The following is a 20,781-nucleotide window of genomic DNA, read 5'->3' as shown; positions in this document are numbered from 1 at the left end:
ATAAACCTTTGAGCTTGTTCCTGCAGATGGCATATCACTGGTGAGGATTGACACCTTCCATTTCTGAGCTATCAAAACATAACAAGACTCAGTGAATTACTTAAACTCAAGATTCCAATGCAAAATGCACTTTGGTAATCAAATTTCTCATGCCAATGAATACAGAAAGAGGTGCTGCAGGAAATTACAGCAGGCAATGTTTGAGTTTGTTGTGTGGGGCATGCAAAAAAGCAAGAAATGTCAGGGTATATTCACCTCTCTTACCCTGCATGTGACATCTGTCTCAAATTTGCATGGGCATCCATCACTTTTCAAACACACTTTTGAGATGCTGTATTAGACTTTATTAAGTATGGCTTTCTCTTTACTTGGGATGTATCAGCTCTGCCCAACGTGGGCATGCCACACAGGCACCTCAGCATGACAGCTCTGGAACTTCAAAGTCATCATTTCAAATACTGGGGACTCACAAAACATATTAGCTCTGCTGGAAGAGACCTCTTGAAGATCTGCATCTTTGCATCCAGTCCAACCCCCTCTGCAGTAAGCAGGGGCATCCTCAACTAGATCAGACTGCCCTGTTCAAGACACACCTTGAATATCTCCAGGGATGGGCTTTCAAGCACCTCCCGCGACAGCCTGTTTCAGTGTTCCACTACCCTTGTGGTAAAGAACTTTTTCTGAACATCTGACCACTGGATGTTCCTAACTGGGCTAGTTTGAGGCAAACTGGAATATTTTAATGAGAGAAATTAGATTATAGGCTGTGAAAAGAAAACAATGGTGATGTCTACTTCACTCATAGGCTTGCAGAGATGTATGAAAACAAGGGCACAAACATAGGTAAGGGACAGAGTGTGTGTCTGTGTTGGAGGAAGTGTCCCTGCTTTTCTCCCTGGGCTGCTTCTGTGTAACTAATCCTTCTGCTTCTAACCCCACCTTGCTGATCCTCCAAACTCACCACACATATAGGGCAAACTCTAGGATATGGTAGAGGAGTGGAAAGAAAGTGGAAGGGTGGTTGGGAGCCCCTCCTGGGGACTCTCATTTCTTGGAGGGGTGTTGTGCTACTGTATTACTTTTAGCTTGTATATTTCTGTATAGAGCTGTAAATGTTGTCAATATCTGCTTGTATATTGTGCTAAGCTGTGAATATAAAACTTCATTCCTTAACTTCCAGATGGCTGAGTCTAGTCTGGGTGATTTCATAAGGGCAGAGGTAGGGGGGCAGGTAACTCCCAAACCATCACACTAACATTCCATCTAAATCTATTCTTCTCTCTAGTTTGAAGCCATGGCTCCCCATCTTATCACTACAGGCTGTTTGTAAACAGTCTCTCACCATCCTTCTTGCAGTCCCCCTTGTAGGATGCTAGTAAGTTTCTCAGGAATTAGTGTTAGGAGTTTATCCCAATTTCACATTTTCACCAAGATAGTGCATCAAGTAGGTAATTTCTGTAACATGGTTGCCAAGAGCTATCAAAGTATAGCAGGATCAGAAAATATAGAGTGGTAGAAAAGAGATAATGTGGAAAGAAATGTACTTTGTAAATCCTTCCAAAACTTAATATTATCAAGGAGCAACTTAGCACCAAAAAAACCCCAATAGAGTGAGTCATCAATGTGACAGCAAGATGCATCAGGAGAGAGATTTCTAGGTAGAGAAATGTTACTGTCAGTGTAAAGATGCTGCATAGAGTTCTGATAATCATAGTTTTTAAAGATTTACAGAAACTAGAAAGGATTCTTGGAAAGGCAATTGTGGAGGACTGGAGAAAATGCTCATACAGGAGGAGAAGTTGAGAGGATGTCTGGTTCTTATGATAAATACCAAGGAGGAAAAAGACATGTCTAAGAAAATGACTATTTTTGGTCTGGGAAGTGTACATAAGCCTCTGATTAAAGATTCCTCAGCCTGGCTGTGAAATAGTTAAGATCTGTGAATGCAGTCCAGAGTGTTGTGAAGCCAGCAGAGACTGCAAGTGGTGGAGACAGAAATGGTTGTTAATTTGCCTATCTAACATTTGGTCAGTGCACATAGCACAGAAGCCTGCTACTTAGAATGCTCCATGGCATGCAGTTGGATTCTAGTCATTGTGACCTTCCTTTTCCAAACACAGGTTTTATTTCTGTGTAAAAGGATGAAAAAGCACCACTGAGATACTCATTTGGAATAGTTCTAACCTACATGAAGGAGAACACCGAGAAAACTCATGGTGATGGAGGAAAGAAGATCAGGAACAAGGCCAGCAGCTATTAGGTGTGAAATGTATCAGACAATAGATATTGCTTTAGGGTTGTAATGTTAGTTTATTACACAGAATACACTCCTTCAAACAAAGGAAACACATCAGTTATTTATGGGGATATACATCTGCCACTGGACTCCTAAAAAGAATTCAAGAGTGCTTCTGAGTTTCCTAACTAAACTGCAAACCTCTTTTGCTTCAGATCCCACTTCTACTTTCCCTCCACGTGCCTTCTGTCCCACATGGAAGCAGTCAAAAGCTCTGGACCACAGGGGATTTGTGTCAGTCTTTAATTAGCCTGGATGACCAACGGATCATGATCCAGGGCTAATCACAGCATATACATGCCAGTTAGTCTAGACACAGCTTCCAAGTGTACAGAATTGCCAAATTCTCATTCTCTAGCTGAAAAAAAAACCAACACTTTCCTCCTTCAGGCATTGCTCTGACTCCCTTGACAGTGAAGCAAGGTATTACGCAGCAGTAGGGTTTAAAAGTGAAGCCCAAAACCTGAAACACTCTGCCTAAACACAACAAACATCAAATATTTTCCAATTTCCTACTGAAAATTGTTTGCTGAAAATTGTAAACCATGTTAAGTGCTTCCTATGCACACAGGATGTTGTTTTTTACAATGCTGTAAACAGGCATCCAAAATAACTCTAAGAACAGATAGAAAGATCCTGAAAGATGTGACATATGCCTTAGATTTTCATCATAGAACATATATACAAAATACAACCAAACAAGACACAGGTATAGAGGTCAAAGAACACACAACTAAAACATGTAGTGTAACTAGAACAGTTTTAAGACTAAGTGGAGCTGCCTGAGAAGGGACTATGGCAAGGGGCAAGCAGGAAGCTCATGGACATCCCAGCTCCTGTGGAGTCCCAGTGGCCCCTTTTCCAGTACCCTCTGGTAAAAGAAGCAACCTTCATTTGGGGTCTGGATGATCCTATATAGACTGAAAGAGCTCTTCACTCACATACATATTCTGGAGTTGACTTTAAAAACTTAGGTAATTTGAGAAAATTAATTCATTGCTGTCTACAACTATCTGAAAGGAGGCTATAGCCAGGTGGGGTTGGGCTTTGCTGCCAGGCAACCAGCAATAGAACAAGGGAACACAGTCTCAAGCTGTGCTGGGGGAGGTCTAGGCTGGATGTTAGGAGGAAGTTCCTGGCAGAGAGAGTGATTGGCATTGGAATGGGCTGCCCAGGGAGGTGGTGGAGTTGCCATCCCTGGAGGTGTTGAAAAAAGGACAGGATGAGGCACTTAGTGCCATGGTCTGGTTGATTGGCTAGGGCTGGGTGCTAGGTTGGACTGGATGATCTTGGAGGTCTCTTCCAACCTGGCTGATTCTATGATTCTATATAAAATTAACACAAGTTCTGTTTCCTGCTTTTTGCTGTGCTACAGCTTTTGAATAACCTTTCATAGAATGGCTTGGGTTGGAAGGGACCTTAAAGATCATCTATTTGGGGCTTTTAATTTCAATAAATTGGTTGAATTTGTTCTGGGGAAAAAAAAAAAAAAGTATTTCTATTGAAAGACAGTTCTCAAACACCTCCTCAAATGCCAGGAAAGAGAGGAATAGATTCTTAGAACTCAGGTGGCTATTTCGAATTTCAGTTCTGTTCTAACAAGTAGCATTTGTTTCTCTGGAAATGAGTCATTGGGGATCTAAATTATTATCTTTGAAGGGACAACATTTCAGAGAAAAACTGCCTTTTAACCAAGAAACCACTGTCTCAGAACAGCTTTTCTTCCTAAGTTGATCCCTATAAAAATCTAAGTAATTATCTGGGCTCCCCAGTCTAAGAGGGACAGGGATCTGCTAGAGAAGGTCCAGCAGAGGGCTAGGAGAATGATTAGGGGACTGAAGCACTGCCTGATGAGGAAAAGCTGAGAGACCTGGGGCTGTTAAGTCTGGGGAAGAGAAGACTGAGAGGGGATTTAATCAATGTTTATAAACATCCGAGGGCTGGGGGGCAGGAGAGGGGGAACAGGCTATGTTTGTCCCTGGCATAGGACAAGGAGCAATGGATGGAAGCTGCAGCACAGGAGGTTCCACCTCAACACAAGGGGGAACTTCTTGACTGTAAGGGTCCCAGAGCACTGTGACCTGAGCTAGATTGTATGGTCCTGCTGGAGTTGATGATCTTTTTGGGTCCCTTCCTGCTCCTGACATCCTGTGACCCTATGATCTGTATTTCAGCAGTGATATACAATTGTGATTTGCATTTATCTAGGTCTGGGCTGGACTGGCATTATTTGCTGTGGCATTCAGCAGTTTATTTTGCAATATTTTTAATTTTTTTTTTCAGCAGGTGTTTTCACTAATCTAATGCTACAGAAGTTCTAAAAGCTCTATCACAAGTCTTTCTCATCCTTATTCTTTCCATTGTCCATCATACAGAAGCAGATTTCTATTTCTTCTTCTTCTTCTTCTCCTTCTTCTTCTCCTTCTTCTTCTCCTTCTTCTTCTCCTTCTTCTTCTCCTTCTTCTTCTTCTTTGTCTTTAGGAAAGGCATTTCCATTTCTTAGGTTTTCAGAGGCATTGAGTTCAGTGTTCTTTAAAGAAGAGTTACCCTTCAGCAACGTTTCAGAATGAGAGGGTTCTGCTGGATCCACCAACACTGGGGAGAATTTTTCTCCAACAGCATGACTTAAGCTTATTTTTAGAGTTTGGCAGACATTTGGCTTTCTGTTGGGTAGCTCACTATTAGTGACTAACACAAGATCACTGAGTATGTGTTTGGGTGCATTATTTTCACAGTGGCTGATTTCCCTGGGTTTTACATTCATATACTCTACAGTCTGTGACTTCCATGAACTGCTTGTATCTTTCAGAGTCCAAGATGCAAGTACTCCAAAGTCACTAATAAAATCTAAGGTGTTATTAGCATAAAACCTATTAAAAATACTATTGGCAATCTTATTGATACAGTTATTCTTCAGAGCCACAAGCTCATTTTCATCTGTTAGGAAATCTTCACCTGACCATTGCAAATGCCTACTCTTTTTGCCCAGCAAACATCGACCCAGCTGGTTCTCAATATCAGATGCCTTTTGGTAGGCATATCCTCTCTGTTCCTCATTAATTGGTGTCACAGTCACCATTAGTATTGGACAATGTTGGCCACATATTGCATGGAGTTTATCCAGAGAATCTTCTTCCCGGAGAGCGTTTCTATTAGTGTTACTGGCAGCGGTTGGCTGAGACTGTACAGGTTCATCATCTGAAGGCTGTTCCAATGGATGCACCTTGTTATCAGGCAATCTAAATTCCACAGATGTAAAGGCTGGGTAACTGGAATCAGCCTGTGTGGAAGCAGAACCCACCATGGTTGAGGGTGTATTTTTCTCTTTGCTTGCTGCAGGAAAGGGAGCAACCTTATCACTGCGGCTAGGTTTGCTTTTTGTACTCAAGTCACCCTGAAAGGGATCTGAATCGCTGTTGTGAGGTATATTGAAGTAGTTGCAAATATTTTCAGAGGGTTTGGCCAACTCTTCAAGTTCTGAAGATGAGATCTCATTGAAGACTGGGTACTGGTTCAGATTGCCAAAGTGAGAGTAGGGAACATCATCACCGTTGGCATCAAGGACTGTGTCTGTCGAGGTTGTATCCAAATTACCGTACATCCCAGTCCGCTCAGGTGGTGATCTTCTTATCAAGTGATTTTCTTTGAGAAGCCATTTGCCTTTATCTATCAATATTCCTTCATCCTCATCAGTTTTTACACTAGGTTGACAATGCTGCTTTGGAGATACCCCTGAACAGTCATCAACGTAATTTGCCACTTCTCTGTCAGGAGTAGCTTGTGGTGTTGGTAAGGAAGTATTTTCTCCTCTTGATATAGTGCCACCTTTGCTCATGTTTACTGGAAATTCCTGGGATGGCAGTGAAGAATAGGACAACTTCTCTACAGAAGACTGAGGTCCTTGAGAAAAAGAAATGGTTTTCTCCATCACTGCCGAGCGGAATTCTTCAGTGTCTTTTTGAAATACTTGAGACAAATAAGGAAATCCTTTGTGAAATTCAGGCTTAAAGGAAGCTTCTGACTTACCATAAAGCCGCTCGATAGTTCTTTTGACATAGCCAGTATTATAATGCTTCTCAATTGCTGCTTCATCCTCACTTTCATTGGTTAAATCACTGGATGCTCTCATGTTGTAATCAGTCTCTTCGCTATCTGGTCTGTAATCTGACCAGTCTGAAGTAGCAGGGCTCTTTAAGCACTTTTGCAACTGGGAAGTGTCTGAAAGCAGTTTATTCTCCACTTCTTCTACAGGCAATTTCTGATCACCTTCGCTCACGTCACATTCAGTCATTTGCTTTGATTCATAACAAAATGATAGTGGAGAGACTGTAGACAACCTCTCAGATGTTTCTGCATCTTCCTTGTCTTCCTGTACAGAATAATCCTCATTGTTATATTCTGCAGAGGTTTCAGTGGCTAGTTCAAGTTGGTTATTCGGGGGTTTGGCATTACCTGCTGACTCTGAATCAACTTTCTCAGCTTCACTTTTATCAGTGGTAACACCTAGAGCATCTTTTTCACCTTCTAACTCAGAAATATCCTGATCTAAACCACGACTTTTATCATTAGAAGTTACACTATGAACTGTCGAGTTAGGTTCTACTGAAGTTTCTGACTCTTCATTAGCAAATGATGTATCAGTGCCTTGATCTTGAGATTTTTTATCTAGGCTATCAGACATCTCTTCACTTCTTTCAGGTGGTTCTATAGCTGATGCAAGGCTACAGGTATTTGAGTTAGTATTGGCATCTTGATCATCTAGCTGTGTTCTGGGAGCACTCAAATCTAAAATCTCTGGTTCTCCGCAAAGATCTTTCTCTGTATCAAAAGAGTTATCTATTTCCCCACTCAAATGCAAAGCTTCCTCAGAATTTGCACTGTCCTTTGTAAGGCAAAGCTCCTCTGGTTTTTCATTTTCATGCAGATATACATCATTAGGAATTTCAGGTTTGGGTGTATTTTCACAGCAATGTGTGCAGTCCTGATTTTTCAGTTCCCTCCCAAAGTGTAGCAAGTTGTTTTCTGTGGATTGTTGTAAATGTGAAAAGGCAGCCTTCAGCTCATCAACTTTTTCTGTGACTGAAGTTTGTTTCAGAAACTGTAACTGTGTAAAGATTTCAGAACAGCTACAGGTAGTTTTTTGCAGATCATCTTTAACCGTCCCAATCAAATTCTCTCTCAGATTCAGTACAAGTAGCCAAGCTAGGAGGACATTGGAGGAACAACCAAAAGCTGCAGGAGAAAGATCTGAAAGGCTGCAAGCTTTTCCTTTACACCCATTATGGTCTTTCTGGAGACCAAGCAAAGCTGATTGTAGCTCATGCAGCAAGATGCTAGACACACAGTTATTCTGAACATCAATCCCCATTTTCTCTTTGACAATTGTGTAATCAACTTGAACAGCAACTTCAGACTTTTTTATTTGACATAGGTTGGTGTCTTGAATATTAGCTTCTGATCTCTTTTTCTCATTGTCCTGTGTTTCATGGAAGAGTTGTAGTTGACCATCGTGATGCAATTCTGACTTCAGTGTGTACTTGGCTTCTTCTACTACAGTTGCATTAGCATGAATCAAAGAGTCAGTTTGTTTTTCACCTGAATCTTTGGCTGCTACTTCTAAAGTTCCCAATTCACAAATAGGCTTTAATTTTTTTTTTGTTAGATTATGTTCCATTAGATGCACTTTGTTTGTAATAAACTTGATCCCTCTGTCTATAGAAGCATCAGTATTGTCTTTAGGAACGTTACAGTCACTACTGTTCTCTACATTCCTTTCTCTTTTTTTTATAGGGGGTAAGACAGAATTTGGTAAGACAGAATTTGGTAAGACATTTTTCAGCCAAGTTTGGACATAGTTTTCAAGTGAATGCTCAACAAGGTCATTTTGAAAGTCCTTCTGTTTTAGAGCCTCTAATGTAATGGCTCTCTCTGGCATTTTTAACTTATCTGCGTTTTTACTTATGTTTTTGTTCATCCTCTTCTGCTTTTTCTCTTTCTTGGAAGACAATTTTTCCAAAGTACTATTTTCTTTTTCAGAGTTAAGATTCTTTGGCACTTCTGACAGGGGCTTTGAAATCACCAATGAGTTAGGTGTCTGCTCAAGGGAGCTGTTCGTGAGACGTGTGTCTGGTTTCCCAGTACTCAGAGTATCCTGACTGTGTTGAGATTCATTGTGTGAATCAACCATCATCAGACCATCTTCACTCTTTGCAGATGAACCAATGCTCTTTTTTTTGCCTGACTTGGATTTCACCTTGGCTGACCTTTTGTTAGTACTGATGGTGTTTTTGTTCAATGATAATCCATTTTGTTCCACTGAATCTTGGTGGTAGAACTCATCTTCAGGGCATATCCTTTTGCCTGAACTGACAGCCCCACTGTTGTTTGTTACAAGCAATTCTGTTCCCTCTTTCTGAGGCATTTCAGAGGAATTACCCATAGCTGCCTTTGCTGAATCCTGTGCGGTTTCACTTGTGTGCATTCCCTCACTTTTAATTGTCCCTGAAAGGTCTTTATCTTTTTGATTTTCATATGTACCTTGCTCATGAAGATTAGGTGATTTTCTCTTCTTCTTTTTAGTGAGGGAAGATGCAGGATGGCTGTCATCAATGAGATGTGTTGTCATCACAGATTCAGTGCTGACACTGACTAGATCCTCGCTGTCAGTAACAGCAGGGGAGAATCCAGTTGTTGGATTTTTCTCAGTAGGAGCTTCACTGCATGGAGGTACCATCATCTTCATCTGGCTGTGCCCAGAACAGGCTGAATGCTCTGAATCTTGAGAAGCAGGCAATAAATCACCAGCACTGCATTTTATTTCTTCTTTTGATTGCCGAAATTCTGAATATCTAACAAAAGAACTCAGTGACCTTTTGATTTGTTTAATATCACATGATGCCTGGATGCAGTCTGCTGAAACTGGCCTAGCTGCCTGGGAAGTTTTGGATGATGGGATGAAACCTCTGATGTTAGCTTTGTGGGCTGACACTAAACTACTGTACATACCTTGTTCCACAACTGACTTCTCTACTATATTCTCTACTAATTCATCCTCATCAGGCACTTCTAGTGTCTTCCTGTTTGTGGTTTCTATTAAATCACTACTTCTGTGGCTCACTTTAAAATGCATTTCTTCTTTTACGTTATCTGAAGACAGCTTTAACAAATCACTGTCGCTTGTCTCACTATATTTTGGGTTAATGACACTTGATTTCTTCCTGCTGGAATGAGCTACCATGCAATACTCAGATTTATTTTCCCCATTCTGTATTTCCTCACTGTAGGAAAACTGTCCTACTGTCTTCTCCTGAACCTCTTGCTCAGACACCAGCGTGACACTTTCAACTACTGCTTTCTTTTGTCTAACACGCCTTGGCCCAGGGGTAGGAGGCCTATAAAAGCGAGGCTTGCTATTATCCTCAGCTACACTGCTTGTATCTAGATCTGCAGAACTGTCCTTTCTACAAACAGCAGTATTTAGATCAGCCTCTGAGTCTTTGTCCGACACTTCTGAGTTGAACTGCTGTAAAGAGTCTCCTTCTTCTTCCTTGTAGCTCCTCAAAACTGGAGTATCTCTTGGTTTTATACATTCTGGTACATTTTCATTGGTTGCACACATTTCAGAACTGCAGATGGTGGCATTTTTGCCATCAGAGAGGCCAGCACGACTTACAGTGGTTGTCCATTTAATGGTTTCTTCCTCTTTAATTTTTAACCTAACTTTCATTTCCACTGTGATGCTGCCGTCTTGATTGACGTGAACAGATTTCTCAATGTCATCTTCATATTGTGCCAGAGATAAGTCTTGACCAGTAACTAAATGATTTTCTATTATACCATTATGACTGCCAGGAACACAGGAAGAATCTGAGTTGTTATAATTTGAGTTGTTATCATTACTGGACCCTTTATCAGAAGAGATTGAGAATATCTGAGATCTTGAGCTAGAGCCCATTTCAGCCCTCGCTACCAATCATTACATTGAACAAACCCAAATTCATTCAGTAGGTGGAAAGTAGAGCAGATAAATACGACGCAGAAGGATCCAGATGGTGAGGCAGCAGACAGGCAGCAAAGGAAGAGAAAAGAAGAAAGGAGAAAAATTAGTACAACAGAAGCTAATGAAGTGTGACTATTTTACCAGAGTTTCAGAAAGTAAGGAATCATAGAATCAAGCAGGTTGGAAGAGACCTCCAAGATCATCCAGGCCAACCTAGCATCCAGCCCTAGCCAATCAACCAGACCATGGCACTAAGTGCCCCAGCCAGGCTTTGCTTGAACACCTCCAGGGACAACAACACCACCACCTCCCTGGGCAGCTCATTCCAATGCCAAGCACTCTCTCTGCCAACAACTTCCTCCTAACATCCAGCCTAGACCTCCCCTGACACAACTTGAGACTGTGTCCCCTTCTTCTGTTGCTGCTTGCCTGGGAGAAGAGACTGACACCCACCTGGCTAGAGCCTCCCTTCAGGTAGTTGTAGACATCAATGGGGTCACCCCTGAGCCTCTTCTTCTCCATGAGAAAAAACATGGCTGATTTTGGTGCTCATTTTAAGAACTCAGTAGAGAAACATAACCAATTTTTAATAAAAAGTAAAGCATTTAACTACTTCTACTCTTAGGTAATGGGTTCTTTCTAATGCCAGATATAAAGAGTCTTACTTTAAGCTCCAGACCTACAAAAGTACTCAATGCTTTCATTTTAAACTTAGTCGAAAGCATAGTTTGCCATGAACCTTTCAGGGGGCTCACAGGCCCTTGCTTGTTTGGGCTTCAGACCACCAAATCTATTTCTTCAAGCCTTAGTAATCATTGCTGTATCATTTCCTAGTGCTAAAATATATCTCACTCCCTGAGTTTAATTCAACAATACACAGCATATAAATACTGTGAGTAGTGTCACTGACACATGAATAAAATGTTCAGATCCAATCCCCTGGAATGGCCTCCTATAGAGAAGTAAACACTTAAGTACTTGAAGCTCTTATAAAATCTGCATTCAAACCATGACATTCTGAGATAAATTTTGTGCCACAATGGTGCAAAGCTTAGTAAATCCAATGAGTACACTTCAAGACTTCACTGAACATCAAGTATGGCCCCATACATGTTTGTATGCACATTATATTCCCCAAATATGCTTTGATGACTCTGTGATAACTCAGCTGTTTAAAAAAAAATCTATCTCCTCTCTCTCTGGCATTTGCCTCTTAGGATGTGAGAGATAAAAGAACATGAAATAAAAAGTTTTGCTGTCTTCCAAGGAGTTCTGCCTGTACACTCTGTCCTGGAAGGCTAATAGGCCCATTAGATGTCCTGGCTTACCCCACCCTTCTGCTGATGGTGGACGCAAGGCTGGGAGGAAAACAAAGGCTTGGGCCATTATGTTCCCTTCCAAAGTGATAAGCAGGTAGCCACAGGTGTTTAGGTCCTGGTTGGTGTCTTGCCCAAATAAGGGTGAGCAAGTCCTGGTTTCAGCTAATATGGTCAGTTTGGCAAATGCCATTGTGATTGGTGAATCTCTGTGGCCGAAGGAACCACTGCACTTGGGCAAGTAATATAAATTGAGCTAAGCTGCATGCAGTTGTGCTGCCTCTGCCTGGCTGTCCCTCACAGCTCTTAGACAACGTGTTCTGCTCTGCCTCATGCTTCAGATGAGTTTAGCCCTGATATTTTGGGTTTGAACTGCCAGGAAACTTAAGTACCTCAGGTTTCCCAGGAGAAGGCATTTAAGTGCCTCACGACATGGCAAGAAGTGCCACCAACATTGTGCTCTCTGCACATCTTCAAGAGATCTGCCTGCACCTCTGCAAACCTCCATGCCAAGAGGAATCAAGATCAAATCAGAGATGGTCTGCCTCTTTCCCAGCACCCTGGGAAGATCTGGAAGCCTCTCAAGGGCTGATCAGTTCCAACACTGACACAAAGGAGCCAGGGACTAGCTTGAAATTTCTATTCCACTGCAGTGAGTAGCACAGACTTTCCCTAGGGCTCCAGGCTACCTATTTGTATGTGAGGCAAAGCCATTTTGTGGCTAAACTTTTCCAATTCTTCTGATTGTCCTAAATGAATTAATTGCCCATAAACATCCTTGTGAAGACTTCCTGACCAAATTAGAATCCAAATGCATCTCACTTGTATAGAATTGTGGGCAGGGCTTTTGGAAATAAAAGTCACTATGTGTTTTATAATTCCTGCCTCCTTAATTGTCACAACCAATTCACACAGGAAACAGTGCACACAGAGACTTCCACTGCCACTGTTACCTGACTCTACAGGAGCCACCACTCAATAGAAAGATTTCACTTGCAGCAAGGTGTTGCAATAGATGTGATAGTAACTAACCTACATTGCTTGAATTGAAGGTCAAGTAACAAATCATCTCCTACCAAGATTTTCAGTCACCATCACCACTCTAGACAGGTGTCTATAATTCCAGGCAGAGTACCTTGCAAGCTTCCCAGGCATATGCTTTGCTATGAATCCAATCAGACATAAAAGGTTGTGTTAACTCCTTTAACACAGGCCAAACCTTCTGCTTCCCAAAGTAAAAATCTCACCCTCTGTCTCAGGGAATGGAACTGAAACAAAGACTCTCACATCATCAATAATATCCCCTACATAAAATGAGTTTGAATTTATTAGGTTGAAGACAAAAATCAGGATGTTTTTTTCTCTCTATCTGTAACTGCTGTTAGCTAAGGATTATCAGACTTTCAGCTACTCACATACTCTACATTCCAAGACTCAGTCTTTTTGCTCAAAGCAAAAGGTGAGTTCTGAAAACTGGACTACAACCTTACTAAAGAAATTCCACCAGTTAAGAGCTTGAAGTAGCCTAGGGTTTGTCTTTTACCACTGCTGGTATTAACTGGGACACCAAAAAAAATTAATAACGATGACAATTAAGCATATTAAAATGAAATACCATTATAGACTTGCATGCATGTTCTAAATAAGATTCTTTGAAAGCAAATATGCAGACTAGCTGAGTACTTAGCAGAAACTTCCATTTTAAAGAGAACATTAACACTTTGATCTTTCTTATGCTTATAAAGGAGTCAGAGCAGATATAAAGAGTTTCAACTGGCCTTTTTGAATATCCTTGATCCTAGTATGATTATCATGGTTTATGTCTTGTGCCAAGAGAGATAAAGCAATTAATAAAATACAAATTAATTCAAAGAACTTACTATTTTCACTTTCTGACTTGGCATTTGCTTTTGGGTATACACGATTTGCAATTCCAAGCAATTTAGCAGGCCGTGAATACCCAAGGGAATCATAATTGCTTGGTTTAAAAGGCTCTCTTCCTGCTGCGACTACAGCTCCAGAGCACAATATCAGGGCCTGAAGATTAGGAACCTGGAAAGAGAAAAGAAAAAAAAAAGGTAGCAACATTAAATTCTCTGCCTTAGTAATCACAAAAAAAAAAAAAAAAGGTAAGAGATTTACCCCTTTCATGCTTTAATATCTTCACTTCTTAGTCTCTGCATTAGTTTGAAGCAGGCTATTAAATATGTATCACAGCACAGAATTAATTTCTCAATTCCTACAAGGCAATCCCTAGCTGTGTGAGGGTATGTCCTGTTATATAAATACCTTAGAAAGAGATTTCAAGAGGCAACTTCAAGCCAGATTAAAATTTTGCTACAATTTAAGGGTTTGCCTATGTAATTTTGCTTCATTGTTGCCCACTGCCTGTTTATAGCCATGCAATAGGAATAAGCATTTTGGAGCCGGTATGCACATGAGCTTGTGTTAGGAGGAAGAAAAAGGAAATTCAGAGCACACCATAAATATCTGGTCACAACAATCCCAAGCAGTGTTACAGGCTGGGGACAGAGTGGCTGGAGAGCGGCCAGGCAGAAAGGGACCTGAGGGTGCTGGTAGATAGTAGCTGAACATAAGCCAGCAGTGCCCAGGCAGCCAAGAGAGCCAAAGGCATCCTGGCCTGGATCAGGAACAGTGTGGCAAATAGGATAAGGGAGATTATTCTGCCCCTGTACTCATCACTGCTCAGGCCACACCTTGAGTGCTGTGTCCAGTTCTGGGCTCCTCAATTCAAGAGAGATGTTGAGGTACTGGAACATGTCCAGAGAAGGGCGACAAAGGTGGTGAGGGGCCTGGAACACAAACCCTGTGAGGAGAGGCTGAGGGAGCTGGGGGTGTGCAGCCTGCAGAAGAGGAGGCTCAGGGCAGAGCTCATTGCTGTCTACAACTACCTGCAGGGAGGCTGTAGCCAGGTGGGGTTGGGCTCTTCTGCCAGAAAGACAACAACAGAACAAGGGGACACAGTCTCAAGGTGCGCTGGAGGAGCATTGGGCTGGATGTTAGGAGAAAGCTGTTGGCAGAGAGAGTGATTGGCATTGGAATGGGCTGCCCAGGGAGGTGGTGGAGTTGCTGTGCCTGGAGGTGTTGAAGCAAAGCCTGGTTGGGACATTTAGTGCCATGGTCTAGTTTATAGGCTAGGGCCGAGTGCTAGGTTGGCCTGGATGATTTTGGAAGTCTCTTCCAACCTGCCTGATTCTATGATTCTATCTGACCTGTACTGCTGCAGAGGAATAGGTAGAACCACATAATGAGATACGTTGGATATGATCTGTGGAGGTCATGCAGTCTAACCCTCTGCTCAAAGCAGGTCTGGCTGAATCAAGGTGCTCAGAGCCTTGTCTAACAGTTTTGAATTTAAATTCCAAAACACTGTAAGATAAGATTTGCAAACTGCACTTCACTGACATAGGTGGGGTGGATAGTTGGCCAACCTAAGGCAGAAGGAGAGTAAACTCAAGATTTCCCTTGAACTCTTGAAGCCCTACATGGGATTCTTTTTCTATATACCTCTTAGGTATATTCACAAGTGCTTTTCTGTTGTTGAACAACACACAGATAAAATACTGAGACAGAACTATATAAAACAGCATATGAGATGAAAATCAGAGTTATTAGTGCTGTGTCCTTTGGGTTTAAAGGTACAGAACCTGGTCCATGATTTGAAAGCTATAATAGGAAATTCAGTAAGACATAAAGGGCAAATCACTCTGCATTTATGTAATGATAACATATGTGTGGCTATTAAATGCTAGTCAATGTATTTTTTAAACATTATCACAAATAAACAGCAGTAAGACTAAAGGACTTTACTATCTAAATGAGTAAAAATGCAGAATTAAGAGCCTGCCTGAAAGAGGTGTGGAGAGCAAAGAGGTTTTTGTGATGACTTCAAATAAAATGTCCCCACCCTCTTCTCTCTTACCAAAAGGAGGGAGGTGGTTGAGTCACTGTCCCTGGAGGTGTTCAAGAAAAGACTGGATGAGGCACTTAGTGCCATGGTTTAGTTGACTGGATAGGGCTGGGGGATGGGTTGGACTGGATGATCTTGGAGGTCTCTTCCAACCTGCTTGATTCTATGATTCTATAATTCTCCAACCTAGCAGCCTTTCTGAGGGGTAACAGATATAGAAAGGAAACAGCTGAAATTCAGTATGTCAGATCTTACACCAGGACAGTGTCTCAAGCTTAGAACTGACAAAATCACTTTCTAGCTAAAAATAGTCTAGGAGCAATCACTAAAGTTCTCTTCCAACTCAAATGATCCTGTGACAAAAAAAAAACCATCAGCACTCCTCTTTGTTCTCACCTTTCTGCCGTCAGTGGTGTAGAGCTTTGCAACTGGATATTGCATTAACTCGCTCATGTAATCCAGGAAGGCCTCAAAGGTTTGTGTATTTTTCTTCCCCAGGACTATGGTTCTCCTGAGCCTTACGTCCCCGTTTTTGAAAACGAGCATCTTCTTGGGAGTCGTTATCCTGACTTCCCGATGCCCATACCCATCCTCACTGCCCCTCGCTAACTGCACCGCTCGACGCCGAGCGCTGACAGGCCTGCTGATCTGCCAGGGCAGTGGCTTTCTGCTAGCCTGTTCCAGGTTGATGGGCTTCATTTTCCTCTGGTGGGAGCAAATGTAAGATTTCCCATCCTCGAGATCCTCCAGATTGGTGATGCTGTGTCTGCCTTTTGGCGTACTGATGTTCCTCACTCCAAAAGGCAAGGGGACCCGTTTGGATAAACTGTCCAGCAAGGCATCAAACGTCTTGTAAGAGCGGTTATTAACCACCATTTTGATCCCATTAAACTGGGGATCTCCGCTCTTATAGAAGCAGATTCGCTTGGCCACAACAGGCTCCGTGACGTTGAGGTGGCGCGGAGGTGAGCTCTGCTCGCTCTCGGAGGAGTTGGGCTGGGTGACAGAGTAACTGGTTGAAGGAGTTTCACTCATCTTGACAGCAGTCTGGAAGAAAGAGGAGGTGGATGTAAAGACTTTCCCTGTGACTCGTAATAATGCAGTCTTCACTTTGAAAGGTGCAGGAAGAATGTATAAGAACCTAGCAGCAGTGAGTTGTGCCAAAATTCACTGGATTTAAATGGATGCAAGCTGTTATCTCTAAATTCCACAAAGACTCCTGTACTGTCAGACTAAGTTAGCACAGCTCTACTTGCAGATATTCCCAAAACTCTCCTAATGTCATTTCAAATCTCTTACCATTTTGGAACAAGGGACCTTTCCTTAGAAGAAGGTACTTTGTCAGTCTAGAATGGTAATTAGATGTTTTCTTTCCTGAGGATGAAGTTAATGACAACTTTTCTCATTTACGACATAAGAAAAATCCTTATTAGGATAGAGTAATTTATGCCTAGGCATGAGCCATATTCAGTCCACAATAACAGAACTGAAGGACAATACAGTTCATTCTGATCTTATATTCATAGAATCGTAGAACCAGTCAGGGTTGGAAGGGACCACAAGGAGAAGCCAGTTCCAACCCCCCTGCCATGGGCAGGGACACCCTACCCTACATCAGGCTGGCCACAGCCTCAGCCAGCCTGGCCTTAAACACCTCCAGCCATTCAGCCTCAATCACCTCCCTGGGCAACTCATTCCAGCCTCTCACCCCTCTCATGCTCAACAACTTCCTTCTCACAGCTAGCCTGAACCTACCCATCTCCAGCTTCACTCTATTCCCCCTAGTCCTGTCACTCCCTGAGAGCCTAAAAAGTCTCTCCCCAGCTTTTTTTATAGGCCCCCTCCAAATACTGAAAGGCCACAAGAAGGTCACCTGGGAGCCTCCTCTTCTTCAGACTGAACAGCCTCAACTCTTTCAGTCTGTCCTCACAGCAGAGGTGCTGTAGCCCTGTAAGCATCCTCGTGGCCCTTCTCTGGATACACCCCAGCATCTCCACACCCCTCTTGTAATAGGGTCTCCAGAACTGGATGCATATTCCCATTTTAAACCAGGGTGAATCCACTGGATTCTGAGAACAGGCTCCCGATTCATCACACTGTAAACAATACCAGAATAAGGCCCCAAATGTGTTTTGTATTTAAACTGCAGAACAAGTTGACAGATCATTTGCTTTTCTGTTCTGAGTTTTCCTCATACATAAAGCACTACAATATTTGCATTAATACTGATGGAAAAACAACTGATCAAATGCAACTTATTTTAGTCAGAGAAAAGTCTTTAAATCCTTTATAAAGACATGAAAATTTCAGGTATTCTTCAGAAGCAGCAGCCTTGAAATGGAAATATTTAAATGCCAGTCTTTTAAACAACAGATTATTTCTGACAATATCAATAGTCTTCATGTTTGGAAACAGAGCACTCTCACCACAATCTTTCCATTGGAATCCAATCTGCAATACTGTAATCAACCCTTTAAATGAATAAAATCACTTTATCTTGTTGGCTTGCTTTGATTGGAACACAGCAAAAATGGTTTGTAGCTAATCATTCTCAAAGGAAACAGCAGAGCTTTATTGAAAAGCTGTGTAGAAATCTTAGGGAATATGTTTGTCACCAAAACAATACAAATCATTGACAATGTCACTTTGATGTAGCTGCCTTATAGACAAACTCTTCTGGCTACTACTTATTTTTCTTAATGAAGCCATAGAAACCACTACTTTGACTGGTTTACTGCTACAGACATCTGTTCTGAAACTGACTGGCAAAATGTTGCCATGTTTCAAGACAAGAAATAAATAAAGTCAGTTTTGACAAGATGTTATCTTACCATGTACCTACAGCATCTCCAATCACAGAATGTCAGGGGCTGGAAGGGATCTCGAAAGCTCATCCAGTCCAACACCCCTGCCAGAGCAGTATCACCTATACTAGAACACACAGGAACGTGTCCAGGCAGGTCTTGAATATCTCCAGAAAGAGACTCCACACTCCCCCTGGGCAGCCTGTTCCAGTGCTCTGTCACACTCACAATGAAAACTTTTTTCCTCATGTTTACTTCCTATGCCTCAACTTCCACATTGCCCCTTGTCCTGTCATTGGGCATCTCCCAGCAGAGCCTGACTCCATCCTCTTGGCAATCAATGAGGTCACCTCTCAGTCTCCTCTCCAAACTAAAGAGATCCAGCTCCCTAAGCCTCTCCTTGGAAGGAGAGACTCCTCCAACAGTGCACTGCTTTCAGACTGGGTGTTTTGCCTTCACTAAGGGTTAACAACATTTTAAATGTTAGTTATTTTGAACAATGTTCCGAGCACAGGCAGTCTCCTTTTCATACATTATTTATGCTGCAAATTGTACTCATTCAAAGTGCTAAAACTGGGGGGAAAAACCAACAACCAAGCAAATCTGCACTAGAATGATGCACACAAAGATTGATTTAGATAATCAGAATTCCATTATGCATAAATAAATAAATAAAGTATTTAATTAAGAAAAATGCAAGAAGACATTTTCAAGCTTGGCTGCAGGAACTTTATACAACCCAGTCCATGACGGTTAGCAATTTGTCCTACTTTCTGTGGTAGGGAGGAGCTCCACTCCAATTGAAATCACTGAGACCTATATTTGCTCATCTTTTTTGACACATCTGTTCATTAGCTGCCTACATTTTCATTCCACTGCTAAACTGAGAGGTTGACAGGTGATTTAAGACTAGGGATGAGATTTGAACCAGTCATTTTATGCTTCATGCATCATTCTGTTTATGCTGATATTCCTTGAGGAAAACCATAGGGGTATTTTTACTGCTAGCCGCAACACAAACTTTCCTACTCTCTCTGCAGAGTAAATATTCTACTCCAATGAAATCAGCAACGACAGCAGCAAAGTTCCTGAGTGAACCACATGTCATGTTACCCCATTTAAATGGCCAAGAAGACTTGATCTCACTAATAGAGTCCGGTCCAGGCTCTCTGCGGAATCACCATCAGTAATGGCCAGAGACAGAAATGAACAGACAGAGCTCCTCAGCTATTCTGTGCTACCGTTTCTACCCTTTATGAAAACAGAGTGGAATTTCACTTGGCTGTATGACTATTCTCTTTTAGAAGAGATAAAACAGGTGCATTTTCTCATTACACTACTGATAATAATTGCTTTTGAATTAGTCCCTCCATTTCCTGAATATTTGTACTTGTGTGAAACATTCAGTTATGCAACCATCAAGACTTGAAGAAGTACAACACATATTACATGGAGATAATTATTAAATGGAGCCTTGACACTGTGGAAATAACAAAATATAAACCTGAGAACATGCACATGAAGAAATTAGACATTTTTCTTGAGAAACAAGCAATCATTTGAATTTGTAAGGTAAGAAGAAGATGTTTTCATTAGCAAAACATTAAATGAGTGATAAAATAGATAGTTTTGGCAGAAAACTGATAGCTGCATAGCACACCATGTATGAAAGGACTGATAGATGCATAGCACACCACGTATCAAAGAAGTAATAGTTGCATAGCACACCACTTATGAAAGAACTGGCAGCCGCATAGCACACCACGTATGCAAGGACTGATAGCTGCATAGCACACCATGTATCAAAGAAGTAATAGTTGCATAGCACACCACTTATGAAAGAACTGGCAGCCGCATAGCACACCACGTATGCAAGGACTGATAGCTGCATAGCACACCATGTATCAAAGAAGTAATAGTTGCATAGCACACCACTTATGAAAGAACTGGTAGCTGCATAGCACACCACGTAAGCAAGGACTAATCACTCCATAGCACACCATGTATGAAAGAACTGATAGTTGCATAGCACACCATGCATGAAAGGACTGATAACTGCATAGCACACCACGTATGAAAGGACTGATAGCTGCATAGCACACCACGCAGTTGCATAGCACATCATGTATGAAAGGACTGATAACTGCATAGCACACCATGTATGAAAGGACTGATAGCTGCATAGCACACCATGTAGTTGCACAGCATACCATGTATGAAAGGACTGATAGCTGCATAGCACACCACGCAGTTGCATAGCACATCATGTATGAAAGGACTGATAACTGCATAGCACACCATGTATGAAAGGACTGATAGCTGCATAGCACACCATGTAGTTGCATAGCACACCATGCATGAAAAGACGGATAGCTGCATAGCACACCATGTAGTTGCATAGCACACCATGTATGAAAGGACTGATAGCTGCATAG

At 41.8% G+C, this 20,781-nt stretch overlaps 1 protein-coding gene across 1 annotated transcript; it reads right to left on the bottom strand.

Moving 5' to 3' along the window:
• Positions 1 to 4,458: 4,458 nt before the first annotated feature.
• Positions 4,459 to 16,577, bottom strand: LOC135189863 (oxygen-regulated protein 1-like). Its single transcript, XM_064170615.1, has 3 exons — positions 15,939 to 16,577; positions 13,492 to 13,663; positions 4,459 to 10,261 (listed from the first exon to the last, which is right to left on the bottom strand). The coding sequence occupies exons 1-3, from the start codon at positions 16,575 to 16,577 to the stop codon at positions 4,626 to 4,628; spliced, it is 6,447 nt and encodes a 2,148-aa protein (XP_064026685.1). The 3' UTR covers positions 4,459 to 4,625.
• Between the last annotated feature and the right edge of the window lie 4,204 nt (positions 16,578 to 20,781).

This window comes from Pogoniulus pusillus, chromosome 34 (genome assembly GCF_015220805.1).
Source record: "Pogoniulus pusillus isolate bPogPus1 chromosome 34, bPogPus1.pri, whole genome shotgun sequence".
In the NCBI taxonomy this organism is placed as follows: Eukaryota; Metazoa; Chordata; class Aves; order Piciformes; family Lybiidae; genus Pogoniulus; species Pogoniulus pusillus.
This window is presented reverse-complemented; position numbering and strand designations above follow the sequence as displayed.

Bases quoted from the DNA above. Each gene is read 5' to 3' on its own strand.
- LOC135189863 (XM_064170615.1), bottom strand. From the start codon at position 16,577: ATGAGTGAAACTCCTTCAACCAGTTACTCTGTCACCCAGCCCAACTCC. The intron at 13,664-15,938 runs GTGAGAACAAAG...TTCTCTTTCCAG, and splicing joins ACACCACTGACGGCAGAAAG to GTTCCTAATCTTCAGGCCCT. The intron at 10,262-13,491 runs GTAAGTTCTTTG...AATGATTGGTAG, and splicing joins CAAGTCAGAAAGTGAAAATA to CGAGGGCTGAAATGGGCTCT.